Source organism: Maniola hyperantus, chromosome 6, assembly GCF_902806685.2.
Source record: "Maniola hyperantus chromosome 6, iAphHyp1.2, whole genome shotgun sequence".
In the NCBI taxonomy this organism is placed as follows: domain Eukaryota; kingdom Metazoa; phylum Arthropoda; class Insecta; order Lepidoptera; family Nymphalidae; genus Maniola; species Maniola hyperantus.
The window spans coordinates 5,433,435-5,459,075 of NC_048541.1; the positions used below are offsets into that span (position 1 = coordinate 5,433,435).

Below are 25,641 nucleotides of genomic sequence, written 5' to 3' on the forward strand. Positions count from 1 at the left end.
GCGGCTATCATCTAGTAATTTTTACATTGACATGATGAACTGTGGGTATATATTGAATTAAAACAAAATGGAAGATATTTATCTTCCCCTTTACTTTTAATTGACAACACATGTGTGCGTATTAGTTTAGTGGTCGTGTGAAAGTAGAGAATAGTGATTTGTTGGAAGATAAGTTTAATGGAGCGTGATGTTACTAAGCCGCTATAATTAGATGCCTATATTTGTAGCGGAGAGAAAATATTCTGCGCCCTACTATGGACTATACAGTTACTCAGACTATATAGAGTTCTTTAGAATTATGTTTTAAGGAAAGACTGAAGGAAACGAAAAGAAGGGAAGGAAGGTACTCTGTACCTATACATTTTCCCTTAAGCAATTTTTCACTGAAGATAAGATAAGATGGAGTCTATATTCGCTTTAGAAAAGGGTCCTCACTTTGATTGGATTGACGCCACTTGTCCTACTAGAATTGACTTATTTTCTGACTTCTTATAATATGGGAGGGCTCGAGTGGTTTAGGTCGAACCATGGAGCTATGAATCAACTTAGCTTATACATTACTTATCTAGATGTACATATTCATGTAGGTTATGTAGAACTTTACTTTTCAGCAGCTTTAAATAGTGTCAAACCAAAGCTTATTATAAATACAAAAGTATTTTTGTTTGTTGGTTTATTGGTTTGTTGGTTTGTCCTTCCATCATGTCGCAACGGAGTAACGGTGCGATGTGATTTTTGCATGGGTGTATTTAAAGACCGGGAGAGTGACATTTTTATCCCGGGAAATCAAAGAGTTCCCATGGGATTTTTAAAAACCTTATCCACGCGTACGAAGTCGTGGGCATTAGCTAGTACAAAATATAGCTCGGCCGCAAAAATAGGCTTATCTTACACTTACCAACTTATATATCATGGTATGCGGTCAACTTTAGCTGAGCCTAGCCAGCCTAGCTTAGTATACACTAAAGACACCCTAAGAGTTAAGACTGTTTGGTAGGAGGGCCAGAGCATTCCGAACCATGGTAGATTCTCTTGCTGATCCAAAATAATTGTACTTTTAATTTTATTTAATAATCTATAATATAAAAATGAATCACTAAAGGTTCGTACGCACCTGAGCGGCGCGGCGCGGCGCTTCAGTCCGACTGCAGAACGCTTCACCTCAGGCCGCTCGACGGTGCCTACCGCACTACAACTTCAGTACGCGGCAGCTCGCGTCACTTGCGCGTCACTTTTACACCCGTTCGCGTACGAGCAACAACGTCGCAAGATGAGCGACAGTGAAGAGGATTTGATTATTATTTCTTTGTTGTGCAGAAGAAGAACGAATTATCGAAGAGAAAAAACCGGCCAAGTGCGAGTCAGGCTCGCGCAATGAGGGTTCCGTACTACAGTCGTATGATTTCGATAATTCAAAAACTATGATGCATAAAAATAAATAAAAATCTGTTTTAGAATGTACAGGTGAAGACCTTTCATATGATACCCCACTTGGTATAGTCACTCACTTCGAAAGTTGAAAATACTAATTATTAGTTCATGACCACAATTTAATTTTTTTTGTGTGATCTAACCCTAAATTCACGGTTTTCAGATTTTTCCCCAAATGTCAGCTATAAGATCTACCTACCTGCCAAATTTCATGATTCTAGGTCAACGGGAAGTACCCTGTAGGTTTCTTGACAGACAGACGGACAGACAGACAGACAGACAGACAGACAGACAGACAGACAGACAGACAGACAGACAGACAGACAGACAGACAGACAGACAGACAGACAGACAGACAGACAGACAGACAGACAGACAGACAGACAGACAGACAGACAGACAGACAGACAGACAGACAGACAGACAGACAGACAGACAGACAGACAGACAGACAGACAACAAAGTGATCCTATAAGAGTTCCGTTTTTCCTTTTGAGGTACGGAACCCTAAAAAAGAAGAAGAAATGGATTGCTGACATACCAAAGTCACGCTATCAAGAAGGATATCACATTTTGTTTCCTCGCCTTCTTAATGACTCTGTACCATTTCACATTTACTTCAGAATGTCGAAGACAAAATTCTTTATGCTATTGCCTAATAGTTTTTGTGGAAATTACATTAGAAACAATAGGTATACCACACAGGTCGGTAATATAATCCTACAAGAAACCTATGTCCAGCAGTGGACATATCTATCGGTTGATGATGATGATGATGATGATAGTTTTTATGGAAATTATAAAAAAATATTTATGCATATCCATACTTATATTATTATCAACGCAAAAGTGTATTTGTCTGTCTATCTACTAGCTTTTGACGGCTCAACAGCTTAACCGAATTTGATGAAATTTGGTACAAAGTTGAATTACATCCCGGGGAAGGACAGGCTACTTTTTATCCTGGAAAATGAAAGAATTTCCACAGGATTGTTAAAGGCCCATTTATATGAAGTTTGGACCAGAGGTAGCTTGCATTCCGGGAATTGACAGAGGTAGGCAACTTTTTATCCCGGAAAATCAAAGAGTTCACACGGGATTAAAAATCTAAAAAAAAATGCAACTAGATGATGCCTGCGACTTCGTCCGCGTGGATTTAGATTTTTCTATAGGTGAGCACATTTCCGGGAATCACCTACTAGTACCTATATACCTGAGATAGATTATACCCTGTAGGATAAAAGTAGCCTATGTGTACCTACACATAGGCTAGTTTTATCCCGAAAATCAAAAAGTTTCCACGGGATTTTTAAAAAACCTACATCTACGCGAACGAAGTTGCGGGCATCAGCTAGTCCCTTAGGTTCTGTGGAAATTACATTAGAAAAAGCATTTTCGCAAAATGTCTTTGTTTTATGTGCAATAGAATATATAAAATAGGCAGGTAAACACAGGTACATATTATATCTAAATACCTATATAAAAGAAAAAGGTGACTGACTGACTGATCTATCAACGCACAGCTCAAACTACTTGACGGATCGGGCTGAAATTTGGCATGCTGGCTAGCTAACTAGCTAATATGACGTAGACATCCGCTAAAAAGGGATTTATGAAAATTCAACCCCTAAGGGGGTAAAATAGGGGTTCGAGATTTGTGTAGTCCACGCGGACGACGTCGCGGGCATAAGCTAGTATAATATAAACACAAGTACAACAATAGGTAGGCATATTTCCGAAACTATTAATTCTACCTAGATGAAGTAGGTAGGTATAATATTATGTACATAATATATTATAGTTATTTAATCAGGATTATTTTTACCATTGATGTTTTCTCATAACGCTCGGAGAGACATTTATACATTTAGACACTGGGAAGGGGGGAAGCCGACATCCTAGGGGTTGGGACCTTTGAGGATATACTTCTAAGAGCATGAGGAACACGTCATGTGTCAAAAATTAAACCTACGTTATTTATTTTGAGGTCTATCTTGCCGATTCTTGCCTGTACTTTAAATACCTAACAAGATGCGCGTGTATCTTATTCGAGCGACGTACGCATACTGAAGCGCCGCGCCGCGCCGCTGGGTATGTCGCACTAGCGTCACTGCACTGCGCGTCGCTTCGGTGCGCTTCAAAATATTCTCTCCAGCCGTGCCGCGCGGCAACGCGCGGTGAAGCGCCGCGCCGCGCCGCTCTAGTGCGATATGCGCCATACAAAATGATAGAAATGATATTTTGAAGCTCTGTGCCGCGACGTGAAGCTCACTGAAGCGCCGCGCCGCGCCGCTCAGGTGCGTACGAACCTTAAATGTGTTGCTCATCGCAAAACTCGAGAACAGCTGACCCGAATTCGCTAATTCTTTTTTTATAATATTACTTGAAGTACGAGGCTGGTTCTTACGGAGTAAAAAAAATAAAAATTTAAATCGACTGAGGCGGAACGAAGTTCGCCAGAGCAGCTAGTAATAAATATTTCTACTTCTATTTCTAACTATATTTCTATTTTCCGCAAATATAGGCAGTGCTTTGCGGCTGCCTTTACTTATGAATACGAAGCTTGAGACTTTCGGGACTTAACACTTATTATTTTTTGAACAATTACAAAATCTTTTCACGTACCTAAGCATAAAGTCATTCCATTAAAAATAAGACAGTTACGTCGTTAAAAGTTTGTCGGTGTATTGTGCGAGTCGCAGCAACCGTCTAGCTCACGCCCATTGTGTCTAGAGTGCTCTAGAGATGTCTACGACTCACGACGTATACCATGTAGCTTATTGGAGAAGCCTGTACACCATACAATATACTTTTTTTTTCAGAGACCTATGTATATTACATAGACGATTTTAATAGCTGGAGGTGTTGTCTTCCCGTTAACATTTGGTAATGGAGACAGTGATAGAGCTGTGCGCAAGTGAATGAAGGAAAAAAACATAATTAATATAAATAAGTAAAAACTTGAAGTGTTTATTTGTTGCTTTGTACGTATTTTTTTGCATACAGTTAAAAATCTGAAGAATGACACAGGCTACGTACTTTTTATTATCCCTGAAAATCAGAGAGTTCCTACGAAATTTAAAAAAAAATTAAGCTACACGGACGAAGTCATTTGTATCTAGTCTTATAGTTATAGGTATAAAGAAGTAAGCTTGCTGGATATGTCAGTGCACTTTTAATTTAGGAGATTAGCACAGTTTCCTACAAATAACTGCGTTACGGTATCCATAAAATCACTATCATCGTCTATCAGTGAGATTCAGAGCTTACGAATCTCGCCTCGATTGATCATCAAACTTAGTTGCTATTGTTGAAATTAAACATTTCCTACTTATTAGGTACTGAAATTAGAATATGTAAGAAGATGGTGCATTTCTTATTTTAATTCCAACCCTAATCTTCGGTGTTGAAAAGATCGTACGTACAAGCTTGCTAATTATTTCAATCGCTTCTTAGCTTCCTTGAATAGTATTAATTACAATACACAGCCTAACAATTTGTCCCTACCTGTCGCATTCATCGTTGTATCGCGAATAATTTTGACAAACTGCAGTTAATCTGGCTTCAGCACCATAAAGAAGTTGTCATCCACCCTAGTAGGTATAATCGGGCGAGTGGATCGATTCTCTCCCTCACTGACATTAGGTGCCGGAAGTCAAGGCTCCCCATGAGCTGCATTGTTTTGATTCGGAAGCGCTTTCATGTCTATTCTTTGTTACTTTCAAACGACTCTTTAAATTCTTTATAATCAAAGTGGGGTAATTTCCACCGTAGCTTTAATCCCACTTTTTTGTATAGAACAATCGGGTACCGAATCATTATGAAAAGTTTGTTTGCTTTCTCTTGTTCGCTTTTGTCACACAACATTTTGAAGAAATAATTAATTTAAGTATTAGAAGTGACAGTAAACACTATAAAATTGAAACAGTAGTAATTATTGATAATAATCAATCTATTTATAATCTGTCGATAAGTTTTATGGCTAGATGTACTTATAAGTAGAATCTTGTTTTCCAGAAACATCGTTTGTTATAAAAAAACCGGCCAAGTGCGAGTCAGGCTTGCGCAATGAGTGTTCCGTACTACAGTCGTATATTTCCGATATTGTGCACGATAATTCAAAAACTATGATGCATAAAAATAAATAAAAATCTGTTTTAGAATGTACAGGCGAAGACCTTTCATATGGTACCCCACTTGAAATAGTCACTCACTTCGAAAGTTGATAATACTAATTATTAATTCATGACCACAATTTAATTTTTTTTGTGTGATCTAACCCTAAATTTACGGTTTTCAGATTTTTCCCCAAATGTCAGCTATAAGATCTACCTACCTGCCAAATTTCATGATTCTAGGTCAACGGGAAGTACCCTGTAGGTTTCTTGCCAGACAGACAGACAGACAGGCAACAAAGTGATCCTATAAGGGTTCCGTTTTTCCTTTTGAGGTACGGAACCCTAAAAATCATTTAATATTTGGTGTAGATAAGTAAATAACATTGTTAGGTAAAAGATACATAGATTTCCATTATTAATTTCAGCCAAAAGTTTCTCCAAGTTACCTAATAATGCGAACAAAGCAATGTAAACGTCAACTGTCTGAAATCACAAACTATTCAAACCGAAGACGGTCGCTGTGTGAAAACTTTAGCTTGTAACCCTGACTATGGGGAACAAGGGGACTATGGGGATTAGGAGGACGGGCGTATTGTGTTCGTTTACATCTTGTGTGTAAAGACGTTTACTTGACAAGATACCTACACAAATTAATGAAAATCTTATGAAAATAAAACTTGTACACAGGCTGTCGTACAAGCAAATATCAATGCAAAAAATAACCAGACGCAGATTCTTTAAAATATAGCCATGACAATTTTTATGATTTTCGAACAAAAATGGAATAGAACTTAAAATGTTTATATAATAGTTATAAGAATTGCTAGCTCCAATAATAATCATTATTAAGTGAAGGAAGTTAGACTGGCTAATCTAAGTAAAAAGCCGTATAACTTAGTAAGCTCAAGGGATGAAATGACACAAACTTTGTGACAAAGACGGTTTTGGTCCAAGTTTCGGTTGAAGTGAAATGCTGGAAATAATTTGAAGTTCGAAGTAGTTATGATGATAACAATCCTTGTGCTTAAATAAATAATAATGAATTATTTCGGAAGGTCTAGTAAGTTTTTAATCGTAGGTATTTAAACAAAATAATGTCCAACAAAGATTATATATTATAGTCAAAATGGTGAGCCAAACGATTTCCTGCTGATGAACACAAAGCACTTCTGCTTCCTAAGCACAAAAAGCTAATAAATATTGACACCAAATTGGTTTCACCTAATTAGATTAATACACCGTTTGGTGGTGCATATTGATCAAAATTGCCTTCCGCATTTTTTTATACCTACTTAAGTACTTAATTGATCCATTTTATTGAAATATCTGGATAATTGTTCTTAAAAAGACTTAAAAAAATTTTGTTCTTCCGTTACAAAAATATATATATATTTAAATATATATTTTATTTCGACAAATTGTTCAAGACTATCATTGATCACAACAGGAAAAGTAAACAACTAACAATACCACAACTTTGAACCAAGTTATTAAACTTGGTCCAAACTTTTAACGACCATGATAGCTTTATTTATGTCGAAACTAGGCCACAGCAATCAACACCCTCCTCAAGAATATTATATTTATCATTCATATTTTACTTCCCCAAGTCTTCAGAAAGTTGACGTCTTCTTATACAATCTCTGTCAATCATTCATCGTCACGTCATCGTTTCGAAATTATGCAAATCGTCACCCCCCAAACACGTTTATCACGGGTCGAACGTGACTGGAACAAAAAACTTACTGCCAAAATCTTGCAGTATCACGAGGCTGATGCATAAATAGATGACTTCCCCACTTTAAATACTGAACCTAGAATAACAATGTTTGATTTATGACGCGTGATAGGTTGTTGAGTAAAATATTAGCCGCGAGGGCGTCAAGAATAGGGGAATGGTGTGGGGCTTCCTTTGATACAAAGATGTGCCGGTTGTGATTTTTGAATAAGGATATTGTTATGAGCTGCAATTTCTTTTGTTTGTTTTAAGGGACTTTTTAACTTACTCTGCTAATAAAGTATAAAAAACTATTATAATATATTCTGTGGTATAAGTATCTTTTTCTTGTCTGTAACTGTTTTGTCACCTTCTAGACTAAGTATATTCATCATCATGATCAACCTATCACCGGCTCACTACAGAGCACAGGTCTCCTCTCAGAGTGAGAAGGGTTTTTGTCCATAGTCTACCACGCTGGCCAAGTGCGGATTGGCAGACTTCACACACCTTTGAGAACATTATGTAGAACTCTCAGGCATGCAGGTTTCCTCACGATGTTTTCCTTCACCGTTGAAGCAACTAACGACTAAGTAGATAAAGAGGTAAAGTTTGTAAGTTTGGATGTAGGCGGTAATCTCCGGAACTATTCCGAATGATGATCCGATTCTGAACATCCTTTCACTGATAGATAGCCACATTATCCTTGAGTGCTATAGGCTACAAATTACGCGAACGAAAACGCGAAAAAGCTAAGTATGAACATAGAAAAGGAGAAACTGACTGATTAACATCAACTTACAGCTCAAAGCACTGAGTAGACTAGCTGCCCCGGCGAAGTTCGTACAGCGCCTAACAGTCGATTCTTTTTCAGTAATTTTTTTAAATTTTTCTCTAAGTAAGAACCACTCCCGTACTTCAAGGAATATTATGAAAAAATAATTAGCGAAATCGGTTCAGCTGCTCTCGAGATTTGCGATCAGCAACACATTCTGCGATTCATTTTATACATAGAGATTAATTCTTTATAACGTAGACAGTTATGATAAGATATGCAGTAATAAATTCCAACACGATGTCTTAAAGAACCTAAATCCTCGCGGATGATGTCGCGGGGAAAAGCTAGTTCTTGTATATTCATTGCTTAAATATTTGCATAAACTGTCTATAAGGACATACATCACGTAATGCACATTAAATATTCCCGAGGTCGTTGCTTCATGGAAGTATCGTTTAACCTGACGTAACAAAATCTGTTACCGAGACTCCGTTACCCTTTGATATCAGCCAGAGCGTCCTTAACGTTCAAGGGAGCAATCGCATGTAGCATACTGTAATTTTATACATATTCTATAAAAATAGATACCAGTTACGAGCACTTTTTGCATACCTTAATTGGAGTTTAATGATATTGCTCGTCTGCATCTTCTTTGCACTTGCCCTAGAGTCTGCAACTGAAATAAATAGTGTCCTAGAAGTAGATTGAGTAGATAAGGAAGAGTCTAAAGTAAAATGGCTGTAAGACAGCGAAGTGTGTTTAAACTTTTAAATTAGATTTTAACTAGATTTTTAAGTTCGAAAACACTATGATGCAGTATGCAAGTGCGTCAATTTACGAAATTAATATTATGATAGCTAATTTCTAGCTAATAGCCGCGTATTTCGCCTATCTATAGTTGATACTTACTAACGTGTGAAGATAAGAAAGTTATAAGACGCTTAATTAACATCTGGAAATTGCATTTGCTTTCCATATAATTACTTTCTCATATCTATTAAGATAATGCTCGAGACCTCAATTATTATTCTAGCCAATGTAAGTAGGTAACAAAAGGTGACCATGTTTTAAAAATTCAATTGCGAGACACGAATAAAATTACACATCGTTTGTAGTACCTATTACATAAATATTACATGTATGTATGTAGGTAATACATATAGGTACGTTTTGCCTTCGCTCCACTCGGGCTCGTAGACTTGCTTGGACTGCGTGGAGTCAGGGTGTTCAGATTTCGTTGTGGTGCTCAGAACGCGTCGTGCTTTTCTTCATTGCCACAACGCGTCGTAAGCGTTTCATAAGAGTAATACCACGAATTTCGCGTCGTAGCCTTTCTGTGATTGTCACAACGCGATGTGAGCTATTTTTTCGCTCAATGAGCGTTTTTTGTCTTTGAGCGACAACATATACAATAAAATTGACCCAATAATTATCTTTGTTTTCATAATTAATCTACTTTAAAAACTTCTAAGATGCGAGACTGTCTGAAAAATACGAGACGCTTAGTGACTGCAATATAAAGGCTTTTGTGCCGGCATAACGGCATCTGTTACCGTGTGCCTGAGATATGAGCTTCGACGCGCTATGCAAAATAGGAGTTACCGAGCGTTATGCCTTTATAGATTGTACCTAGCAGCTATTCGCATTGTTTGCTTTAATAGGATAGAATTTATTTATTGGTATAGTTCTTGCATTTCACAAGGGCGAGTGGCTCATGCTTGTGTGTAAGACGTATCGTTATAAGTAAGGTACACTAAATGTGTGCGTTTGCGAGCGTTTGCTTGCGACTGATTGGTCCGACGTGCACGCACACTTACGCAATGTCCGTGCATACGACGTAACCACAAGTAAAGTTCACTCGCCTTCGTGTATTGCAAGAACTGGAGGTACATGTGGAGAGTGAAGACGACTACAATCAATTCTAGTGTCATCATTATTGGGGTGCATTAGTGGTGTGTAACAGGGGATACCTACTACTGCAGCCCGGAAAAACTAATTAGTGCGACAACACTTTCCCTTGGCTTTTTACATGCGAGTACCTTTGTTGATGAAAACTTGCCCCAATTATTTACCCACCTACTTTTCAAGTAGGTAAGCTAATGTCTGTCACGTTATACAGCCTATATTGCCTTGATAGTATATAATTGGGCAAATGTGATTTTAATAATGTGATAATTGGGCAAAACTTAATAGGCCAGATTTGTGTAAGTCACGGTTTTTAATTTGAAAAGTTATACTAAGGCTACATGCAGTGGCGTGCAGGTCATAGAGGCATAAATGCACTGCTTACCCCAGTTGTAATAGCTCAATGCATATTTTTCATTATGACCTGCCAGTAAACAGGTTCACACCTAACTAATGCCTACCCTGGGTTCAAACCCTGTGCACGCCACTGGCTACATGGTACTTACTGAAAACACCATATAATCCTAAAGGTAGATTGGTATTTTATCATTTTTCGACTAAAAAAAATACACAGTGCTCTTGTAAACAAAATAATACGGATAACAAAATTAAGCGGAAGTACCTAAGAATGCAAAGCTAAAGCTTGGAAAATAAACATGAAAATCATGCCAAACGACAGGGAAATCGATTTTTCATAAAAACAGCAACTATATACCTATACCTACTTATAAAGACCGCGGCACGTTTCATTCAGTTAACTACGCAGTAATTTTCCAAGCTTACGCGATTAAAAAGAGAAATGTTGTTGAATTATTTCAACAACAGCCGTAAAAATACGACTAAGTACAAAATCTTAGTTGTTTAGGGTTTCGTAGTAAATAAGGAACCGTATAGTTTCGCTGTATCTGTCTATCCGTCGACTTCCCTTAAAGCTTAAAAATTAATATAAATGTATAGAAAGGGATTCCGAAGTATTTTTTTCTTCATATTTAGAGCAAGCAAACATAGATTTTATTAGTTAGTACAGTATTCGTAAGAGCCTATTCAACTGTCATAGTCATAGATCATCCAAGTCAGCTAATTCCATCAGATTTCCCCATCATCCATCGAAGGTAACTTCTCAACACTATAAAGTAGATTAAGGTACTAGGGTACATAATATTATATAGGCTGTATTAGAACCAATATTTAGTCAAGATTTCATAATGCGACTAGGTATATTTCGAACACAATACTAACCACATGAACCAAACACTATGCCACGCAAAAAATATTGCATCGGTCCAGAATCTAAATAAATAAAAGGTGACTGACTGACTGACTGATCTATCAACGCACAGCTCAAACTACTGGACGGTTCGGGCTGACATTTGGCATGCAGATAGCTATTATGACGTAGGCATCCGGTAAGAAAGGATTTTTGAAAATTCAACCTCTAAGGGGGTGAAACCAGGGGTTTGAAATTTGTGTAATCCACGCGGACGAAGTCGCGAGCATTAGCTAGTATATTATAATAGTACTCGGTAAGAAAGTGGAAATTGTTTAACGTTGCGTTACTTTTTATACAGAAGGCTAAGCTTTCTTCATCCTTAATGAAGCTTTATTTTCAATGAACTCCTTTAAATCGTTTTGTTAGGAACGAGCGGCAATTAGCGCCTGTTATAATAATTGATGTTAGTATCCGAGGCTCTGCCTGGAGTCTGGGCTTTTATTGATTGACTAGCTGAGCCGGCCCGGCTTCACTCGGGTGGAATTTCTGGAACTCCTTTCTAAGTGAAGCTCTACGTTACAAAGATAACCTGCTATACATATATTTTGCAAAATTTCAAGTTTTGAAATTCAGTGCTACGTCGATAATAGGTACCTAGCATAAAAAATACTAGCGTAGGTATGCTCGCGACTTTTTTCACGTAGACTACATAAATATTTTACTCTCCTAAGGGGGTGAAATATCAAAATTTTATCTAAAATTGAGATCTTTATAGCGTACACTGACTTTGCTCAGAAAACGAGATAGCATTATATCGCTGACATAAATGTGTCTCAGTTGACTGAAACCTAAGTCTAAGCAAGGTCAAATTGCACTCTAAAGATCACAGTGTTCTGAAATGCTACAAATCAATATATAGACAGCACAAGCATTTTTATTCGCACATTTCATTGACGAAACCCAACCAATTACTATTGACATACGCGATTCAGCGCCGACTATCACATGTCAATGTTATTTGAACGCTTCCCTTTAATCATGCATACGTTCGACACCCAACGCGACAGACAGTTTCGGTGCAATTTAGGGATCGCTCTGCTGAGCTGTCTGGCCGCTGGCGTGAAATTAGCGTCGCACTCCGCTTCAAGTGGCATTCATGATTCACTTGCCTGTTCAGTGTTCACGTAGACCCTGCACGCACCACACACGCTGCTTTTTGTAGCGTGACTTTTTTTAATCCGTTACAAGTTACTTGACTGCAATCTCACCTGGTGGTAAGTGATGATGCAGTGTAAGATGGAAGCGGGCTAACCTGGAAGAGGTGTGGCAGTTTTAATTAAACCCACACCCCTTTGGTTTCTACACGGCATCGTACCGGAACGCTAAATCGGTTGGCGGCACGATTTTGCCGGTAGGGTGGTAACTAGCCACGGCCGAAGCCTCCCAACAGAAAAACGCTGCTGTCGCGCGTTGTAACGTAAACCGTAATTAGTAGCCAAGTTAGCGCTAAACTGTCTTTAATGAAAGCCAAGATTTGTAAGCCTCATTAGGTCGGAGACTCAGGCAGACTTAAACGGAGCCGGCTATTCAAAAATTAATTAGCAGAAGTCTAGTTAGAGTAGTGTAGCGTTTACTTGGTAGGAGCGAAATCGCAAAAGGCAGGCACTTAGCAGTTAGCACTATCAACCAAAGCAATGTAGATACCTAGATAAAATCTGCATCGTCCATTGAGCACAGTCGCTAAATTGCTCAGGATTCGCTTTATGAAAAACCGGCCAAGTGCGAGCCAGGCTCGCGCAATGAGGGTTCCGTACTACAGTCGTATTTTTCGACATTTTGCTATACTTCGTCATTTTCACTATGATGTAGGTACATCATAGTTTTTTATAAAAATAAATAAAAATCAGTATGCACAGGTAAAGCCCTTTCATATGATACCCCACTTGATATAGTTTAAATGTTACTTCGAAAATTGAAAATACTAATTATTATTTCATGACCACAATTTTTTTTTTGTGTGATGTAACCCTAAATTCACGGTTTTCAGATTTTTCCCCTTACGTCTGCTATAAGACCTACCTACGTGCCAAATTTCATGATTCTAAGTCAACGGGAGGTACCCTGTAGGTTTCTTGACAGACCGACAAACAGAAAGACAGACAGACAGACTACAAAGTGATCCAATAAGGATTCCGTTTTTCCTTTTGAGGTACGGAACTCTTAAAACTTAAACTCCAACAAAAACCTATCGTTTATTACAGCTGGCATGATAAATTTATTGAGCGGTCAAGTTACGGTAAATTTGATACCTAAGTTGGAATCGGTAGAGCTTTTACTGTTCATCAGTTAGTCAGTCAGTCAGCTTTTCTTTTTATGTATTTAGATATAGATATTAGGTACACTGAGATCAAAGGTATGCAGGTCATAGAGGCATAAAAGCACTGCTAACACAAGTTGAAATAGCACAATGGTCATTTTTCATCATTACAACCAGTAGGTAAGCATAGTAGATTAACTAGTGCCTTCTTTAGCTTCGAAGCCTGTGCAGTGCATGCCACTGACTGAGATATTATATCCCTTCACATTCATTTGCCTACGAATTTACGAGTGATGATACCGGCTGAAAATAGCTGCCGAAATAAGCGTTAGGTAGATAGGTAAGTAGTTAAACTCGAAAGCACTTGTTTTGACCGCTAGGAACATGCTCTAAAAGTGGCCCAGTTGGCAATGCTCTGTGACCCGTTATATGAAAAGTTGTATGAAGGATTGTAATTCACTGAACTCTAACAGAAATTGCGAAACTAGGTTCAGATGAGGACTTATGGTACTCAATAACCTACCTACTTTTTTTGCTGCAATATTTCTTTTCATTTACCGACCGGTGATAAGTTTATCAGTTATAGAAATTAATCTATCATTGCAATCACTAGGTATGCATAGCAATTCAGATCACTGGTTAAATCAATTTTGTTAGGTACTATCTAAATAGTAACAAAATTGAATAACACAAAACAATTTTTATTAAATATTAGCTGATGCCCGCAACTTCGCCAGCGTGGATTTAGGTTTTAAAAAATCCCGTAGGAACTCTATCAAAATCAGTTAAACTGTTGGGCTGTGAAAAACTAGCAGACAGACAGATACACTTTCGTATGTAATAAGTATTAAGTATGGATTAGTTGATGACATTACATTCCCCCCTGCCTATAGTACGCGACAGGCAGGAGATGGCAATCGAGGAGAGAACGCCCCGCATACCCGCACAGCCGTGTATGCGGTAAAACGTGCGGGTGTGCGGGGCGTTCCCCCCGCCTCATACCCTGATTGACCTGTCGCGGACTATACTTACCTACTAATACAAAATGCATCCAAATTGTTTTTGCATCATCTTGCTTCCAAATAACAACGAACAGGATTTCAATCAAACTTTTAAAAATGTTCAGCGAACTTCATTGTGTCGTCGTCATTTAACGCACTGGAGTCTAATATTTTCGCTCCAGAGTACCTACAGGTCACTGAACATCAATACTTCCGGGATTCTACACAAAACATTTTATTGTTCTGCTACACGAATGTCAACTTAGTGATGTGAATTGTCATGAAAAATATTAAATCGTTTTATTTCCTACTAGAGGACGCCCGCGACTTCGTCCGCGTGGATTCAGGTTTTTGAAAATCCCGTGGGAACTCTTTGATTCTCCGGGATAAAAAGTTGCCTATGTCATTTCCGGGATGCAAGCTACCTTTGTACCTTGAAATCGGGTAAACGGATGGGCCGTGAAAAGCCAGCAGACTGACAGACAGACACACTTTCGCATTTATAATATTAGTATGGATATGGATTGATCGCTCTGTGGACGCGCACCAATCTAACGAACCTGATTATTGCAATCAGTATGTAAATGATCATAATACTTAATAATACCTAGGTATGTATTTTAAATCTGTTTCATTACGTTAGGCTTTCTTGACCCCTGAAAATCAAAGAGTTCCCATGGGAATTTCAAAACCTAAATCCACGCAAAGTCGCGGGCATCATCTGGAGTGCCTTTTCAAAACATAATTTTTTATTACTACTCACCATTATCGTAGGTAGGTAGGTACCTAGGTAGGTAGGTATACATAAATAGTAGTAGGTACCTAGATGTTGGGCTTTATTAATCTCTTGGATGTGAGTGACAATAAAGAATAAGTATTTTAGGTAAGTATATCTAAGACACCGTTTTATACAACTTTTTAAAGATATTTAAGCAAATTTTCGAGAATAGGTGCCTGCATAGGGAGATTAAATCCCGCTGATAAAAATGCAAATGAACAACATTAAAAATAATCCAGGTTATTATCAGGACAGCTGTGGCTGTATCTCGTCTGCGAGCGTTATCATCTCAAACTGCATGCAGAAATAAACATGCCCATGAAATGAAGCTTAATTAGATTTCTGCCTGCCAAATATGGAAATTCAGTCATTTAATTACATTCTCAAATTGCCAACCCAAACAGGGCAGACTATCACAGTATTTAATAATAAGTACCTTTTGTATTTAAAATAACAAAACTATGTTTAACAGTTTAAATTTCAATCACATTCAAATAAATCCATATTCTCTATAGAATACACATAATCAAAATCCTCAGATCAGGTGCGGCTGGTGTATAATGCTCGCCGGTAAACAAATAGCGAGATTTCCGAACGAAACGTGCGTGGCTTAGCTAGAAAATTGTAGGGAGAATACTAAATAGTTTCCGGGAGCATGCTCTCTTCGTTTATAAATAAATTGCGCGATACGCATGGAAATTGTTCCAGCAAATAGGTTTTAGGTGCGCTATGAATTACTTTAAAATACAAAGAAAGTTTAAATCCAGTTTTGTTATTGTTCCTTTCTATACTAACTCGTGTTAACTAAAAGCAAAATGGATGAAATCAACTTCACGTTTGCATTCTTTAGACATAACTAAGTAGATAGGTACCTAAACTTCAAGAAAAATTTGAGTGAAAATTATTTTTCCTGATGATACTTACCTACCTAAAAAGTAGCTGTAGTACCTTACTTAGATACCTATTTATCAAAAAAATTCAGGAGATAGATACCTGTTTCCAAAATGTATACTGAAATAATTAACAGTATTCGTCCTTTTCGCAGAATAACTCAGTATAAACTTATATTTTAACGTAGGTACTTATGTGACTTTATCTCCTATGATATCGGCGTCCTTTTTAGTACGCACACAATAACGGCTCCAGATTAATAGTGTGATAAAATCCCTGAAGAATATCTGAGCGTGAGGCGCGAACGAAAATAAAATGAACACACCGTAATAAAAAAACCTTTCCGTATCATTCGTATATTATAATGACAGGATTATTCAGCTGCATAGAGCGTCGTTAAAAATACATTAAACTGCAACTCGTATATCTTATTCACACTTTTTAAATAATAGTATAGAAACTCGTTCTCTTTCAACGACAACAATAAAATATTATATAGGATCAAATACGACTCCGGCTTTCACATTATGAAATACTAGCACGTGCTTCTGGCAAGTTTTCCGTGAACTGTAGAATTGTAAAATAATTAAACGCATATACAAGCACGAATGATCTAACATAATAATATCTAATCTTCTATCGCTAGGTATACAGCGCCTCCGTTAGATAGAACTTTTACTAAGTATTTTGATTATTATTGGAACCCTTATAGGGTCTAGGGTTATCGAGCCTAAGACCTTTTCCTAAAGTGGCACGCGATAACGAGTGTCTTGCACATGTAGCGTGTCACAATAAAAGTTCGTTCTTTACAATTTGGATCGAAGCAATTCGATCTTTTTCCGGTATCCGGTTAGAAAGAATCGAATTTCATGACACGATTACACATATCTAATGTATATAAGAAACAGTTGATGCTGTATAGGTACCTAATTATGTTATACTACTTAGTCCAAAGCTGAATCATCATTATGCCTATTGCGATTTGCCTACAGCTAGACAATCTTTAGGAATGCCCAGAGTGATTTAAGCAAACCCAATTAATAAACGAACAATCTTAACTCTTTACAAACGAACTCAGTCTTGCGGTCCAAAACAAAAAGGATTGACGATAGATTAATAGGTATACGTACTTAAACCAAATTATTTGTTTCTTTCCTTGAGAGTGACTAGCCCTCGTTTTGTTTGGTATCTGATCTGGTAGCTCTCACGTTGGTTCCTCATTAGAACAAAATAATCGAATAAGAACGAACTCATTTTTACTTACCTACTTATTGTGTTAACAGCTCTTACAGTGTTCTATAAGGAACTTTCGTAAAAACCTGTGGTAAAAACCTACCAATTTGTTACATAAAGCGCAGAGTTTCGGTTTTCTGAGTTATTCTAGTACCTAAGGTACTGGTAAGTACCTTTTTCCCTGCTATCTAACAATTCGATCAGTGCGTAGCGCGGGTGTTGGATTAATATAATACTCAATAAGGATTGCTAACGTAAAGATTCGATAGCGTGCACAGTAAACTAGGCATTAAATAAAACGCTCAGCATTTTTTCTTTCCCACCTCTGATCCAGTTCCTTTAATATAAACATAAAAGTAAAACCTGTGGTGTCTAGGAGCTTCTATATTAGGTAGGTATGGACCTACATATTAATCGTGACAACGAAAAATCCACATGACTATTGACTAGGTAGGTACATACACGCGCCTGTACTAAACTTTGTTTTGTAATTCAAACTTAATCTCGTTTTATTAAAACGATGTAAAGTCCAAACTATTTAAAAGCCTAACCCATATAGTGACCGCGTGTGGTTTATCTGACCCCGAGAGAAAGCCCCGGACAGGCGACCCGTCAAACGGGTGCCGCTGCCCGCTGGCATACATTTTGTCCCCCGATGCCGCTCTACTTAAGGTTCATCAGACATAATGACAAGGAACTACTCGTACCATGTATGAGCTTTTCTTTTGCTTTTGCCACTATAACTGCACTGTAAGGCACTGTCGGCTGTGACATTACTCATGTTATTAATCACTAGCTTATTTACCCCTTTAGGGCACAGATTTAGGGATTGAATTTTCTAAAATCGAACGAATCGATAGCATATCGATTTTAATTTCAATTAGGTAGCACTGGTTTTTATACTTTACGTCGTTAATAATAATTCATTTAGGTACCGTAGGTATAACACCCACATAAGTCCCAAACCTGGAAAGCCCTTCGGCCGGATAATTATGTCTGACTATTACCGACTAGCCCACGGTGCGTGGATCTAGATCTATTTATTTGCTGTGGTTACGCTAAAGCTCGCGCGGAAGAAATTACACCGCAGGTCGTCATAATACTATTTACGTATTCTGTGGTCATACTAAATGCGCGCATACGCGTGTACGAGTTGTGGCTCGTGAAGCTAGTCTAACTCCATGTGGCGCCAACTTACTGGACTTTTTTTTAGGGTTCCGTACCTCAAAAGGAAAAACGGAACCCTAATAGGATCACTTTGTTGTCTGTCTGTCGGTCTGTCAAGAAACCTACAGGATACTTCCCGTTGACCTAGAATCATTAAATTTAGCAGGTAGGTAGATCTTATAGCTGACATTTGGGAAAAAATCTGAAAACCGTGAATTTGTGGTTACATCACACAAAAAAATTAAACTGTGGTCATGAACTAATAATTAGTATTTTCAATTTTCTAAGTAAGATAACTATATCAAGTGTGGTATCATAAGAAAGGTCTTCACCTGTGCATTCTAAAATAGATTTTTATTTATTTTTATGTATTATAGTTTTTGAATTATCCTGCAAAATGTCGAAAAAATACGACTGTATTACGGAACCGTCATTGCGCGAGCCTGACTCGCACTTGGCCGGTTTTTTACTCAGATAGAAGTTAGCCCTTGACTGCAATCTCACCTTGTGGTAAGTGATGTAAGTGATGCAGTCTAAGATGGAAGTGAGCTGGACTGGACTGGACTGGAGCAATGTGAATATTTTCTAATAGTTCCTTGTACTCCCTACCACAACTCGAAGCCGAATTGTACACATCATCATCTTGTTTTTCATTAGTTAACTAGGTACTTACATTATGTGTCAAAAATATACTCAACGTTCAATTTGAGGTTCTGTATGTTTGTTACAGTAAACGATACAAACCATCATGAAGTTACGCTCGCCAGTTGCCCGCCAATCGTCAGACACGTCCTCAATACGTGTCCTTAACGAAAATAATGCGGCTTCCTTTGTGGGGGAAAACAGGTGGCCTGATAGGATATATTATCGTACCTATACGTATAAACAAGTTACGTGGTATTTCACGTATGTACCTACCAATTACCTACAATAACTACATAGGTGCATAGTATTGCGTATGCGTATTGCAGTAGGTACCCTACCGCAATACAATTAATCACAGTTGATACAAAACGGTTGACTGAAGAGTTGGAGAAGCTAATAATCATGGCAGTTATCTTGGAAACATATAGTCTAGATATATCTAGGTATTTGGGGTAAAAGGATGTACCTAGTTATGTTTTTTGGTGGCCTATTGTGATTGTCCTCAAAAACTACAGGACCGATTTTGATGTTATTTTACATTCCATACCTATTCTGAGCAGGTTCTTAGACTAATTTTTTCTATCGTCATAGTTCGTACCTAAGATGGACCCGCTTCAGAAAGAGATCGCGATTTCGTAAAGCGTTGTCTCTATCGTTGAGACCGACAAAACGTCAGATAGGTACGAGTGACAGGGACTACGCTCTACAAAGCCGAAATCTCATTCTAAAGGTAGATATACAAAATTTCTTGCCGGCTACTGTTCTTACTTATTTCTCTATTATTATGCGGCTTGTCGTCATAGTAAGCTAAATCTCTTGGCGGCTGCTTTTCGGACTAGGTAAACTACCCGCGACCGAAGCCTTTAGTTAAATACCTATTACAGGATATGCTGGAACCATAAATTTAAGAAACTGTCCCAAATGCGAGATAGATTTAAGGCTGAGATCTACCTATACAGCGTACCTACCTATACCTACTTTGACTTTGCTCAGACTTATGTTAGCAATTGAACGCGTCTTAAGTCTGAGCAATAAGTCAAAGTTCGCCATATAGGTAGATCTCAGCTTAAGTTAATTTCAACTCCTCTCGCCGTCATGTTATGAGCTAGCTACAATAATATTGATATAAATAGCACATTAAAATTGTCCTCACCATTGCGACAAATCCTTGTCATCCAGGCCGGACGGCGTAGCCAGTGTATCAGAGTCGCCCTCCGCTCTCCCGCCAGGATGCTCAGGAATTATCCGCTCAATCGTAGTCACCTCTTCTATATCAGAGTCTATGCCCTGAGCGAAGTCCATATAAAAGGACTCCCTAGAATCGCTCGATCCCCGTCGCAGCTTGAGCGACAAATCGGGCGAACTGTCATCCATCTTTGCGACTCTTTATTCCACCTCCATTCGATTCAGTCTCTAATAATACAATAAGTCCATTTCCTCACTTCTTTGTTATCCATTTTGGGCATCGCCAGTCTTTCATTAATGTGTACGATTTACGACTAACCCATCTTTAAAGCTTTATTTGGAACCGCTTCGAATTAGTCTTATATCTACGTACCTATACCTACCTATCTATAGTCCGCGACAGGTTGAGATGGCAATCTGGGTGGGAATGCCCCGCACTCCCGCATACCCCACGCACTAACACGGTGCGGGATAGCGTGGGTGACGTGCGGATGTACGGGGCGTCCCCCGCCTCATACCCCGATTGCCATCTCGACCTGACGCGTACTATACCTATTTATTTTTGTACTTATTCAAGAAAGCTCAAAAAGCGTAAACATTTCTTTAAAATTAAGGAAGCAATTAAAATTAGTCTAATTCATTTAATTAGTAAATAATTGAATATATCCTTCAAAATCTCAAGCCGCGATAGCAGATGTTGGAATTAGGGTACCTACGGGAAAAAATCGTTTAGGGGGAAGAGAGCGCTAATTTATCTTCGTGATACAAAAAGAACGTTTCGGCGTAAAAAAAAAGGAACAATGACCTAAGAGCCATTCCTAGTACGAGCATTCCCTAAAATCGACACCGCTTCCTGTCGCAGTCGAGCGGCCACGAAACACGCACATGCGGACATACAAATCGTAGACCTACCTAAGAGAAAATATAAAAACAAACTAGGTACGCCTAATAAGAATATATTTAACGGTTCCGAAATACATTAAAGGGACGGCCGAGTTCCGTTTAAAAATCATTAGGTACTCATTTACCATTGCTGAAATAATTGTGCTAAGCCATAAATCATACAGCGGCTCCATTAAAGGCTACTAAATAAATATTTATAGCAGATAATTTGTCGTTACCATTGTTACGGTCCTTCCTGCGGTTTCATTTATGATATTAACTAATAATTCTATACATACATCTACGTATTTGAATTAACGACCGTCATTTTGCTTCCTACTTACAAAATCCGTATATTTTGGGTAAGTACATAATATACAAAATATTATAGAGCTTAATTTGTAAAAGCTCCTAAGCGAATACTTATCGTAATTAAATTAACAGTAAATTTTAATTGCTCCATATAAAAACTACTAATAAATAAATTGATTGAGCTTCCGTAAACAATATTAAGGCGGTGTCGTTCAACAATAGCGCAGAGTTTACATACACATCGCAGGATTTCTATTCTGTACACGCATCACACGGTACCGCGTACGTCGTTTCGAACACGGAAATATCAAATAAGACACACCAATATCGGCCGTAGTTGCAAGTGGTACGCGCCGCGACACAGGCGCCCTCCCGCGGCAAAGGATGGCGCGCGATTGCTGTAGAACGGGACTTCCGCGGCGAGGAAGGGAGGGGACCCACCCTCGATGGTGCGGGATCAATCTGACGCTCCCGAATTCCGGAATGGCCTCACATTCGGGACTCGGGAGGGTGCGAGTGCCGCGAGGAACTTGTGAATCGGTATTACTTCCTCCATTCCGATAAATATAAGCCCCAACTTTTATTTTGAGCTTCTTTTATTCGAATGGTTCCGGATGCGAATTTTCAATTTTGTGGGACAAAATAAAACAGCTCTGGTTTACAATCTACAAATTTATAACATGGTTCCACATGGTTATTATTGTAAACAATTAATTAGCATTATACTTACTTATAGTATAAAGATATCACAATACTTTTAAAAGTCTTTAATTATATTATTTATATTATAAAATAAATCTATGACAATATTAAAAACAGTTCCTCGAATACTATTTAGTTACATTCGTGGATATTATTTTATAACATGAATATTGAATATAGTCCGATCCGATGGCCGCCAACTTAGAAACTGATATGAGGAAAATTCACCTTATCAATCTTGAAAATAACGTTAATTGTTATGTAAAGCTAAATAGTCGCGGTGCTTATTAAAGAAAGTTTTGGACATTGTGGCTAATGGACTAAGAGCCAGCACGTGCCAGACCTTCGTTATTTTATAAACGCTGAAAGTTTCTCTGCGTATTGTCCCCAACACAAAGAGGAACGATCAGCGACTATAAAGTTTGGATCATGGTGGTTTTGGGAGATAACAGGTAATAAAGTTACGCTAAAGTATAAAGTCAATTTTTTTATATTTTCTGCAGAATAGTATTAGAAATGGCGTAATGCATTGCCAGACACTTAGTGTTGTTGCAACCCCCTGCCAGACGCCCTTAAAGTTTAAGGTTAATGAGATAAAAGCTGAAAGTTTATCTACATATTGCAGAGAAACTTTAAGCTTTTATGAAATAACGAAGGTCTGGTACGCGCTGATTCTCTTTCAATAATGCTGGTGTGCAATCTCTAAACTAAAATGTATTGCAATACTTTTCATAATGCTCCCTGGGAAAAAGGATAGCACTAGAACAATTAGAGCTGTCAATTAATTTGCTTAGTTTAGAGATTGTGTACAACAGAGTTAGCAACATTATCTAAATCAAGTTTAGGCCATCGATCAGGAATATATCAAGGAATATTATCGCTATCTATGTACTTCATTCATATTATAACAAAATAATATAAATACTAATTCAGTTATAGTTTTTGCATTTCACGAAGACGAGTGGCTCATGCTTGTGTTTAAGTCGTATCCGTATAAGTAAGGTACAGTATGCAACCGAAAGTAATGTACATCGACCTTTAGATCGCAGATTTGTAGAGCGTTGTCTCTGTCGTTGAGACCGACAAAACGTCATATAGGTATGAGTGACAGAGACAGCGCTCTACAAAGCCGAAACGTCATTCTAAAGGCCGATGTACATCACTTTCTGCCGCGTACTGTACACTAAATGTGTGCGTTTGCGAGCGCTTGATTGGTCCGACATGCACTCACACTTACACAATGCCCATGTAAACGACGTAACCACAAGTAAAGTTCACTCGTCTTCGTGAATTGAAAGAACTGTGTAAATTACACAGTTCTTGCAGTTCTTGTAGTTCCACCGACAGACAAACATAATATACATTCTATTCTATTGATAACAATCATAGACAGCAGATTACGTCTTACGTCTATAGTAAATCTATGATAACAATGTGGCTAATTCAGTTGTATGAAATTAAATCTCTATACCCTATCCGCAGAAAGATAGAGGCAAAAATCTCAGTGAGCGCTAACCATTTTGAGACACCAACCAATGACAAACATGTTTTCAAAAACATTCCAAATTCAATTCGAATTTTTTTCAAACACATTCGAAATTCAATTAGAAAACAGTCTCGTTTGTGATTGGTTGGTGCCTCAAAATGGTTAGCGCCCAGTGAGGTTATGGCCTCTATCATTTGTATGGAATTACGTAACAGAGAGAGCGCTATACTAACTTCTTGCCGTGGATAGGCTATAGTCTAAACTAAAAAGACATATGTCTAAATATATTGCTATCCCTTTCATAATGCTGTGGAATAGCGCTATATTTAAACCTGTGGTTTAGAGATTATGTACAACATAATTAGTCTCATTTAGAAACTATAAATGATTTGGATAGAGGTATTAACTAACAATACTAGGTGTTCCTCTAATCATCTGAGTGGAAACACTGAACTATAGGTTAATTACTTAATTCTTTACCAATGGTCAGAACACTGGCATAAATTCAATAAACGAACCCTATTTGAAGAAAAAAGCATTATAAGCAAACCTTCGTAAATATTTTTTATATTAAATCTTTTACACAATATAGAAAGAAAAGTTGAGTTTTGTTCCGCCATGGCTTTCCTTGGATTTGGTGGGCTACAGTCTACTCACAATATTAACATAATAAGCAAACTGTTTAAAGAAATGCGTGGAAACCAAACCTGCAACCCAGATTTGTTAGGATCTACTTGCTCTTACCACTGAGCCATTAAGACTGTGTCGAATATAATATTACATACTAGCTAATGCCCGCGACTTCGTCCGCGTGGATTTATATTTTTAAAATCCCGTGAGAACTCTTTGATTTTCCGGGATAAAAAGTAGCCTATGTCACTCTCCAGGTCTTAAACTATACGCATGCAAAAAATCACGTCGATCACTCCGTTGCGACGTGATTGGAGGACAAACCAACAAACAAACACACTTTCGCATTTATAATAAGGGTACTGATGTAAAGAATAACAAACGCTTAATTCTACTATCTATAAACATAAATCATTGCATTATAATTAATACATAGTGAAATAATGTGGCTAATTCCATTGTACACAATATCTAAACTAAACTAAAATGGCACGTCTAAATCTATTGCTATCCCTTTCATAACGTTGCTTGCGGAAAAGGATAGCACTAGATTTAGACCTGTTAATTTAGTTTAGTTTAGAGATTATGTACAAGAGAATCGGCCCCATTAATTTCCAAACTTAAAGAAATAAACGGATATAGTGTCCTATGTTCTAACCTAAAAATTTTAAGATAGGAATTACGACTTATTAGGAGTGGAATTCTATGGTGCTCTCACACAGCCGTTACATATACATATTTAAGACTAGCTGATACCCGCCAACTTCGTCCGCGTGGAATTAGGTTTTTAAAAATCCCGTTGGAGCTCCTTGATTTTCCGGGATAACAAGTAGCCTATGTCACACATGCAAAAAATTAGATCTATCCGTTGCACCGTTGCGACCAACAAACCAACAAACAAACACACTTTCGCATTTATAATAAGGGTACTGAGGTACTGATTAAAGCAATTAGTTTTAATGATATTTATAGATGACGCCAAACTTCTTAAGCACAAAGCACTCTACCCCGACCCGCACAGAAAACACGGGGCGAGTGTGGATCGCGCGGTTGTATGCTCTAGTCCCGTTTCCCACAGATACCCGTTAAGAGTGCTGTCCATGGTCGCTCTAAGTAGAGTGTGAGAGCATGCTATTGCAATCAACATTCACAGGCGGGACATATTTAAGAACGAGATGCGTGAACACGAATCAACGTTTGGTATTACGTCAATTTTTTTGCAAATTAACTTACATTTTTTAAGAAACTTTTCT

General features: G+C 37.9%; 1 protein-coding gene across 5 annotated transcripts in view; it reads right to left on the reverse strand.

The window, feature by feature from the left end:
• LOC117983039 (proton channel OtopLc-like) overlaps positions 1-21,952 on the reverse strand; it is a 71,563-nt gene extending 49,611 nt beyond the window's left edge. For 2 of the 5 annotated variants that reach the window (XM_069499278.1, XM_069499274.1), the window contains exons 1-2: positions 21,809-21,952; positions 20,345-20,707 (exon numbers count right to left, since the gene is read on the reverse strand). In XM_069499278.1, coding sequence (XP_069355379.1) covers positions 20,345-20,565 — 221 coding nt within the window. In that variant the 5' untranslated portion in view covers positions 20,566-20,707; positions 21,809-21,952. Of the gene's footprint in view, positions 1-20,344; positions 20,750-21,808 lie in introns of all 5 variants that reach the window. The other 3 variants (XM_069499275.1, XM_069499276.1, XM_069499279.1) reach the window with 3 other exon arrangements.
• Between the last annotated feature and the right edge of the window lie 3,689 nt (positions 21,953-25,641).